We start from the raw sequence: 9,339 nt of genomic DNA, 5'->3' as shown, positions 1-9,339 counted from the left end.
TGAGAAGATCTTTGATATATTTTTCTTGACTAATAAAGATTCCATCATCTTGTTGCTTGATTTGCAAGCCAAGAAAGAAACTGAGTTCTCCCATCATGCTCATTTCAAATTCACTTTGCATAAGGTTTGAAAAATCCTCGCACATTTTTTCGTTAGTAGCACCAAATATAATATCATCAACATATACTTGCACAATTAATAAATCATTTTCATTTGTTTTTCTAAAAAGTGTTGTATCAATTTTTCCTCTAGAAAAACCATTTTCAATTAAAAATGAGCTTAATCTATCATACCATGCTCTTGGGGCTTGTTTAAGTCCATATAAAGCTTTGGTAAGTTTAAAAACATGATTAGGTTTGTGTTCATCTAGATATATGACATATACATTCTTTTTTCTTGATCCATTAAAAAGAGTTTTTCCAGAAGATATTTGTTTAATTTCGCATGTATGAGTTTTAAAAATAACTTCAAGACCATTATCACATAGTTGACTAATACTTATTAAGTTATGTTCTAGACCCTCTACATAATGAACATTTTCTAATTTAGCAGAATTAATTTTACCTATTATACCTTTACCTTTGATACTAGCTTTTTCATTATTTCCAAAGGTAACAGTTCCTCCTTCCTTTTCTTCAAGGGAAAGGAAGCTGTGTCTGTCTCCAGTCATGTGCCTCGAGCAGCCACTGTCCAAGTACCATGGCTTTTTCTTGACTGCTAGCATACATTCCTGTATTTGAGTTTAGTAAGACTTTTGGTACCCATATGGATTTGGGTCCTTGTTGGTTAGTGTTTTTAAAATGTATTCTCTTATGAGATGGTTTTGTGTATGCATTCCTTTGAGACCAGTTTTGGAGATTATCTGGAGAATGATCTCTCACAGAATTTTTTGATCTTTTCTTAAAACAGAAGTATCTTATATGTCCATGTTTATGACAGAAGGAACAAAACAGTTTTTTTACTTTTTGATCTTTTTTAGGTAAGAAAACTTTATCATAAATTGTTTGATGAGTTTTGAAGCCTATTCCATTTTTATCAATTACTCTTTGTTGAACACCTAGGATGTTTTCAAAGGTTTCAGTTGCTTTTACATATTTGGCTATGTCTTTTTCTAAAAGTGAAATATTCTGTTTTAGTCCTAAGTTTTCTTGTTGAACAATAATTTCTTCTTTACTTAACTTAGCTACTTTATCTAGATCATTTTGAACTCTTTTTAAAGTGTCTTTTAAGGTTTTATTTTTAGTTTCATACTCATCTTTTTCTTTGATGACTTTAGTAAGTTCAAATTTATACTCATCTCTTTCTTTAATAATTTCAGTGAGTTCATTTTTAAGTTGATCATACTTTTGAGCAGTAATTTGTGAATCATACAAGAGATTATCAAATAGTTGTTCAGTTTTCATGCATGATGAACAAGGTTCAAGATTTACCTCATCAAAGTTGGTTCTGGTCATTAGGCAGACATTTGCTTCTTCTTCTTCTGGTAATTCTTCTAGATCGTCCCATGTAGCCATCATGGATTTGTTGTAGGGAGGTTTTCTTTGCTTCAGCTTTGGACATTCATTTTTGTAATGTCCAGTTTGATTGCATCCGTAACACTTTACTTGGCTTAAATCAGTTTCATTTCTTCTTGGTGGAAATGAATTTTTGATTTGATTTCTTCTCATCATCAGCCTTTGGATTCTTCTTGAGAGAAAAGCCATTTCTTCCTCATCATCTTGTTGAAGGGGATTCTCTTCATCACATGTCATTTCTCTTTTAAGGTTCTCTTTTACTTGTGATTCTAGAGCAATCATTTTGTTATTTGCTGGTTTCTTTTCTTGAAGTATTGCTTCATGAGCTTTTAAAGATCCAATGAAATCTTCTAGATCCATTGTTTTGAGATCTTTTGCTACAGTTATTGCAGTTACTATGTGTCTCCATTCTTCTGGTAGACATCTTAGTAGCTTTCTTATTCTCTCATGTGTGGTATACTTTTTGCCAAGAGAATTTAGCTCATTTATGATGACTGTAAACCTTCCATACATTTGATCTATAGTTTCACTATTACTCATTTCAAACAGTTCAAACTTTCTTACTCCTATGTCAATCCTTGTTTCTTTTATGTGGCTGGTTCCTTCATGGTGTGTTTGAAGAGTGGTCCACATTTCTTTGGCGTTCTTGCATTCCATGATCCTGTCATATTCTTCCCTGCACAAAGCACTTTTAATAAATAATTGAGCTTTAGTGTTTAGTAGTACCCTGTCAGATTCTTGAGTTGTCCATTCAAGTTGTGGTTTTGGTGTGAATGAATCTTTGACCAGTGGAGCATAGTCTCCAACTTCAACTACAGCCCACATGTTGATGTCTTGTGACCTAAGAAATAGTTCCATCTTGTCTTTCCAGTAGTAGTAGTCATTTCCTTCAAAAAGAGGTGGTCTATTTGATGATCCTCCTTCTGAGATGAATTTTGCAGGTTTAGACATTACTTCCTTCCTGAATCTTTTCCTCAAGCACTTGTTAGATGCTTAGATTTTAGAGGCAGTGCTCTGATGCCAATTGAAGTAACAAGGTTTGTCACAAGGAAGGGGGGTTTGAATTGTGACCCTTTAAAATTTTCTACTGCAAAATAAAGTTAGACAATAACAGCCTACAAAAGCTTGATGGTTAGATCAACTGGAGAACGTTCTCCTTAAAATGTAAGTGCAAATAATCAAGTGATTAGTGTGTATAGTGTTTGCATAAAATAAAAGAGTAAGGGAGAAGAGAATCACACAAAGAATTTATCCTGGTTCACCCCTTAATAGTATGGGCTACTCCAGTCCCCACTTGCGTGAGATTATCCACTATAATCTAGACCAAGATTACAGAAACTTCCCTTTGATCTAAGCCCAGATCAAAGAACCCTTTATGACCTAAATCCAGATCACAAAGTATCCAGCTATATTCAGCTGATCTACCTTTACAAGGTAACCTCAATCAATTATACCCAATTGACTTGAGAGAATCCTAAAGATTTAACAATGATTCTTTTGGATCTAAGCTTATACACCTAACCGGATGTGAAGCTTACAAATTGATACACTCAAAGTACTCTTACAAAATATGATCCTAGATTTCTAGAGAGCTTTAGAGTATGAGTGAAAAGAAGAGCTTGATTGCTTGAGATGGAATGTATTTAGATTGCTTTGTATGCTTCAAGTTCTTGCTCTTCCAATTAAACCAACGTGCTATTTATAGATGGAGATGCTCCTTTGTTGCTTGGACATCACACATATCCGTTGTGAGTGAAGAAATAGCCGTTGAGAGACAAACAAAACAGCCCATGTGATTCTGTCCTTCAGATGCTTCAGGAGATCGTTCTTCTCATGGTCTCTGACAGTCACTTGTACTTGTTGGTCAGAAATATTCTTTGGCCAACTGTAAATGGGTTGTCTCTGAGTGTATATCCGTTGCAAATGTATTTCCCATGTGGGAAAATAAGATTTGAATTCATTTGGATAAGATTGCCACCTAAGTGCAGAAACTGGGAGATCATTCTCCAGGACGTTGGAGACCATTCTCTGAGATGGTGTGGATCAGGTCCAACGAAAATATAGCTGTTGCAAGTTGTTGCAAGTTGTCAACCAGCTGTAAACTCTTCATCAAAGGCATAGAGTAGCCACTGTTCACTTGTCCTTCAAAGGACACATGAATAGTAAGATGAGTACTTTTTTATGGGGGAATGTAGCCACCCTTGTCATAAGCTTTGTACTTGATTCAGATGTGAGGCTTCTATGCAAGCTGTATGTACTTGTTGCTGAGTTCTTATTGGTCTAGATTATCTTCTTTAATGATGTTCTATGAGAACATAAAGCCTTGTTGCAAGATGTGAAGTTATTATTCCTTAAAGAAGCTTATTTGAGTAAGCTCAAGAACCAAAATTAATTCCTTGCCTTAAATGACTTATTTGTACTGTTATGATCCTTTAATAAGTCCAACTTAAAAGTTCTTTCTTGTCTTGTACCAGTTGACTTGAATAAGTGCTTATGCTTTAGAACGCATAAGTCTGGAGACCAATCTGAGATCATTCTTCTACTGCAGATTTGTCTAAAACTTGTTTGATTCTTTTCTTATGAGTGAAACAAGGTTAATTTAATCCATTGCATCTGTTCTTAAATTAAATCACTCAAGAGCACTTGTTAGATCACAAAATGATCAGAATCAAATTAAAATTTAATTAAGGGTTGTTATCTTTAAAACATCAAAATAGGATTTTGTCTCAACAGAGTTCCTCTGTGTTTAAAGGAATTTGATCCCTTTTAGGAAAGAAAGTTCTTAGAACTCATAAAGGTCTCAAACTTTTGGTCATTTTGTTTTATTTCATTGCTTTTTATGTTTCAGTAATTATATAGTTTTGTATTTTACATGAAACAAGCTTTTGAAATGGTATTTTTTTTTTTTTTTTGCATCAATTCATTTCTTTCTTGGTGCTTGAAATATGCAGGAGCTAAAAGTAATGGAAATAAGAAAAATTATAGCTTTTTGGGATTTTGTTCATCAATCATTTCATAAAGGATGTTTCGGGTAACATAAAGCATATGCAATTTTAGGTAACACATGAAGCATGAGATTAAATATGTATTTACTGTTATAAACATAAAGCAAAAGCAATTTCAGGAAACACATGATTGAATGTTTAAGAAACATGAGATTAATTGCTTTTGTGAACTTCTCGATACTTTTTTAGTACTTTTTTGAAAAGAATGACAGACAAACAGAAATTTTGATCATAAAAATTTTTTTTTAAAATTCTTGGACACTATCATTGTTTGATTACTATACAGAGATTTTGTTGATTTTCAAAGTTGAATCCTTTCTCATGAATGAATATTGTTCTATTCTCAATCCTTTGATTTTATAATTCTTGAAGAAGCTTCTTTTATGTATTTAAACGATTTATTTGTTCAAATATGTGCTTTATGACTTATGAATTTGTATTTAAATGATTTTTAGGGTTTTGATTTGAAATTCAAAATTTTCCCTTTTTTATCTGCTCCTATTTTTTCTGTATAAATATGTGTTTTGGGGTTTGTAAATCCACACCTACACTCGATAGTTGCTTTCATTGTGATATAAAAGATTTTGAGTTTTATTTGTTCATTTAGATTTACAAAATAGATCTTCTGTTTCTTTTTCTAGGTGTTTTAGAAAAAAGGAACATGTGAGTGGCCATGGATAGAGTTGTTCTCAAGTAAGTTTTAAGCTTTCTGCAGCTTTATTTATTTATGTTTTTCATTTTTTGTTTGTTTCAAGTGACTGTTCCCTATTTTTTTGAAACATGACTATTCATACCTTTGACATCATCGGTACAATTGAAGTGAAATTTGTAAGCATTCACATCCACCATTTATTGTGTCTCTATTTCTTTGTTTACTGCAACTAATTTGAACTTTATAATTGATATTTTTTATATTTGTTTTGGTATATAAGTTTGGATTGTTGGAAAACTTGAGTTCCTAATATTTCTCAAGTAACCCATATTTATAGCAACCACTTTTAAATTTGATTTCAAATTAGCAACTAATATAAAATATCCTATCAATGGGTTGTTACCTATTTTTATGTGTTTACATGGAGTTTTGATAACATCTTTAATTATAAAATTTCTTATGATAATTCTTTTGATTTTTTTCCCTTCTTTGAGTTAACCACACGGCAACAATATCTTTTTTGCCCTTATTTCTTCTATTCTTCAATCTGTTTTATGTTTTAGTTTTGATTCAATTTCATTTTTTTTTCCTGTTTAGTGATTTTGATTTCGCATGAGATTGACCGTTCATTTCCTATGTAATTCTTATAATCCATGAGATTGGGTAGTGCTTTGTGTCAAGACGGTTAGTATTGAAGTTGTAAGAGGGTTGTTGGTTTGCTGCATTTATTCCATTTGCTTACCTTCATAACATGGCCTTAATTATGTACATTAGGCAACTACCCATAACCTAGCCAACTTTCGAATAAACCAATGCAAAAAATCTATATGAAGTCACTTCTTTTTATGAGCTATGAAATATAGTAGTGAATGTACTTCTTTAATGATTTCCACTTTGAGTTTCTATGAATCTAATTAAGCAGTGTTAACAAGAATGTGAAATTGTTGCAGATGTGTACAACTAATGGTACAAAGTCAAATGTTTACAAAGGTTGTTTTTGAAGGTTCGAGAAAGATAGCAAGATCACCATGGAGCAAAAGTAGAAACGATATACCAAATTTTTAACTTCATATATCAGCAATTAGATTGCTGGTTGTTATAAGCCAATTGATATACTTGGCATTGAAACACCAAGCAAAAAAACCACTTTGGTTATAGTAGTCTTAGTAGATAATATTATTGTTGACTTCACCTGATAGAATAAAAGTTCAAAATACATATTGTTCATTATTTTATTTTTTTATTGAGTTTTGGTTTGATTGTTTGCTTTGTAAGAGTCTTTAACATAGTAAGCAAAGAGAGGGGTATTATGTAACTTTAGTATAATTAAGTTCCAAATTTATATTTAGAAAAAACATGGGCGGCGTCCCGGAAGGGTTATGTTTATGCATATATCAACTTTGTTAAATATTATAGAGGGATGATGTTATGTAACTTTATGATAATTAAGTTTCAAGTTTTATATCTAGAAAAAACACGGGAGGCATCCCAGAAAGAAAGGTTATGTTTATGCATGTATCGACTTTGTTAATATTTGATTTGATTGAATATAGTAATTTGTACTTCATACTTCCTGTTAAATGATAAGAGTAACTACCAAGTAAGCCATCTAAATTGAGGGGTGAAACTAAAACACAATATTTTGCCATTTGATTGAATTTAGTTAATAATTTGTACTATATGCTTCCCGTAATTCTTAATGGTAACCAAGAAATATTTTATCTAAATTGTGGGGTGAAACTAAGAAACAATATTTTGCCATTTTATTTATCACAAATTTATATAGCATTTGCAAATTGATAATTGTGTACGAAATTACTAAAAGACGGTGTTTCCCGTGCGTCAGCACGGGCACTAGAACTAGTAAAATGTTAGTCGAGTACAATGTTGTTTAACGTGTAAAAATTCTCACTTGTTCTTCATACATTCATTTATCGATGAACTCTTGAAAAACTACAAATAAATCACATAAAATAAAATATATGCACTGGAAGCAGATTCAGTCTAAACTACATTACTACTAATAGCAGACTGACTGGTCAGCGTTTAAACAACGTCATAATCATGTTTAATGTCTGGACTTGACGTTGAGATGCAGCATTTGGTAGACGTGGAGAAGATTTAGTGATTGTTTTGCTATTTCGTGAAATTAGGCGGGCGCCAACAATCTCCTCAACCATAGCTATCAAATCGGGTGCAATGGCGTTGATCCTACTCTTGAGACAATCATACGGTGTAGCCCTGTATTCTAATAGACATAAAACTTCATCACAAAGCATACTAATTTTTCCCAATCTAACCTCACCAATTTCTGTTCCCATGGATATAATAGATGCTTCTTTCAGCTCTTTCTCAATCTCAACTTCCTCTGACAAAATCTGAAATTCAATTGTGTTACTATCTATCTGCTATGCAATGCAATGCAAGAGAGTAAAATCAAAATTGAAAACCAAAATAACTTAACCTTAGAGAAATGAAGTTTTGCAACATTAATGCATTCACACATCATCTTGACTGTCCTTGCATATTGGTTGTTGTCCATTGTGATTTTGGTAAGTTCTGGAAAATGCTTACTATACTGTTTGCGAAGCCTCCCGGCAATTCTGTTCAGCTCTATATCAATGTCACCAAGTAAGCCGATCGCTTGGATGATGATAGTATCCAGCTATAATAAAAAAGCATCTTAAAGTCAGCAAATACTTTAAGTTGCATATATTCTCATTATAAGCTAGTAAAATAAAGCTATAAGCTCTTTTTGAAAAACATTTACCAAACAAGTCTTTTTTGGTCATATGTGCTTATAAGCTATAAGCTCAAAATCTGACCTTACCAAACAGAGCCTAAGTGACTTCAATATCTTGATCATAACATGAAAAATTTTGAGCAATAACAGTGATAAACAACTAGTGCTTATATATTCAAAGGGAACAAGAAAATACACCTTGTGAGTACTAAACTTGTTCTTGTATTTGGATAATCTATGAGACAAACCTAAGCTCATAGGGGCCATGTCTTGAGAAGCTAGACATACTACTAATTCAGTCAGTTGATTTCTAACACCTCTCATCAACTCCATAACATCATTGTTGTGAACACAGTCAATTTTCTGAAATGTTTCAAACAACAAAAATTAGCTATTTGATCAATGGTATAAATAAGTAAATTGTCTGTCATGAAAAATTTCTAAGATTAGCACACCAATTTATCCTTAATGATATTCGCAAGCTTTGAATCGGCTACACCTAACGTTTCATTTGCACAATGAACACGTAGAAACTTGCGCAGATGCTTTCTAAATTGTCTATTACTGATCGGCAAAGTAGTTTCCGGTGTAGTTTTTGAAATAGTGTTAAATTTGGAAAATGCCTTCAACTCGAACGCCTAGGTAAGCATCATAATGGGTTACTTCATAAGCTCAAGAAATGCAAATATATATAAGAAAAATATATGCAAATAAATAAATTGAGTATAACCATTCTAGCAGGATTTGAACCGGAAAACACGTTCTGTAAGTCCTGTTTAAAGAAGTTGGTAAAATATAAATCGATTAGGCCAATAAGAAGATTGTATAGAGAAAGTAGTTAAATGAAACAAAGTTCACTGCAATTAGGTTTATGGATTAGGGAATTGTGTTAAGTTGTAGTCCATAAACTAGGTAGTTAGAAAGTTAGTTAAAAACAGTTTTTATTTTCACCACTAGTATTCAGCCCACTAGACCGCCTAATCTGGTTCGGGGGTCAATTCTAGCATCAAGTGGTTTCAGCCCCCTCCCGATCGCAGTTGTGGGGATCGAACTGTGGTTCTCCCTACCAAGTAGGGCGTAAATACCACTAAACCAACTAACGATTGGTCTTAAAAACAGTGTTTAGTTAGTTAAGTTTTGAGTTACTTAACTAACAAGGCATTGCATACTCCTATAAATTCTCAATAAGAGTAAGACATTACATTGCAATCATTCTCATTCTCTCGATCTCTCTAATTTCTTAACCATTTCTTGTGAAGCAAGAAATTGTGTGCTGCACTAACAAATATGACCTAAACTTTTGAAAGGTTTACTTACCTCATCAAGTACTTTGAAAATTGCATACCCACCAGCGGTTGTTTGAAACAGAAGAAGCATATTTTATCACCTTAAATAAACTTGAAAAAAAAAAAAAAAACATCATTC

The 9,339-nt window shown here is 32.6% G+C and overlaps 2 protein-coding genes and 1 long non-coding RNA gene across 3 annotated transcripts; 1 reads left to right on the top strand and 2 right to left on the bottom strand.

Annotated features, from left to right (window-relative positions):
- Positions 1-635: 635 nt before the first annotated feature.
- On the bottom strand, positions 636-2,171 carry LOC123914780. Its single transcript, XM_045965953.1, has one exon. The coding sequence runs from the start codon at positions 2,169-2,171 to the stop codon at positions 636-638; it is 1,536 nt and encodes a 511-aa protein (XP_045821909.1).
- Positions 2,172-4,246: 2,075 nt separating this feature from the next.
- On the top strand, positions 4,247-6,431 carry LOC123916391. Its single transcript, XR_006812120.1, has 4 exons — positions 4,247-4,311; positions 4,466-4,571; positions 5,161-5,347; positions 6,122-6,431. It is a non-coding gene; the product is annotated as an uncharacterized LOC123916391 (long non-coding RNA).
- A 779-nt stretch (positions 6,432-7,210) lies between these two features.
- LOC123914779 (probable nucleolar protein 5-1) lies at positions 7,211-9,291 on the bottom strand. Its single transcript, XM_045965952.1, has 6 exons — positions 9,232-9,291; positions 8,645-8,686; positions 8,370-8,552; positions 8,113-8,277; positions 7,636-7,836; positions 7,211-7,549 (listed from the first exon to the last, which is right to left on the bottom strand). Exons 1-6 carry the CDS (start codon positions 9,289-9,291, stop codon positions 7,211-7,213), a joined length of 990 nt encoding a protein of 329 aa, XP_045821908.1.
- Positions 9,292-9,339: the final 48 nt, after the last annotated feature.

This window comes from Trifolium pratense, linkage group LG3 (genome assembly GCF_020283565.1).
Source record: "Trifolium pratense cultivar HEN17-A07 linkage group LG3, ARS_RC_1.1, whole genome shotgun sequence".
Classification (NCBI taxonomy): Eukaryota; Viridiplantae; Streptophyta; class Magnoliopsida; order Fabales; family Fabaceae; genus Trifolium; species Trifolium pratense.
This window is presented reverse-complemented; position numbering and strand designations above follow the sequence as displayed.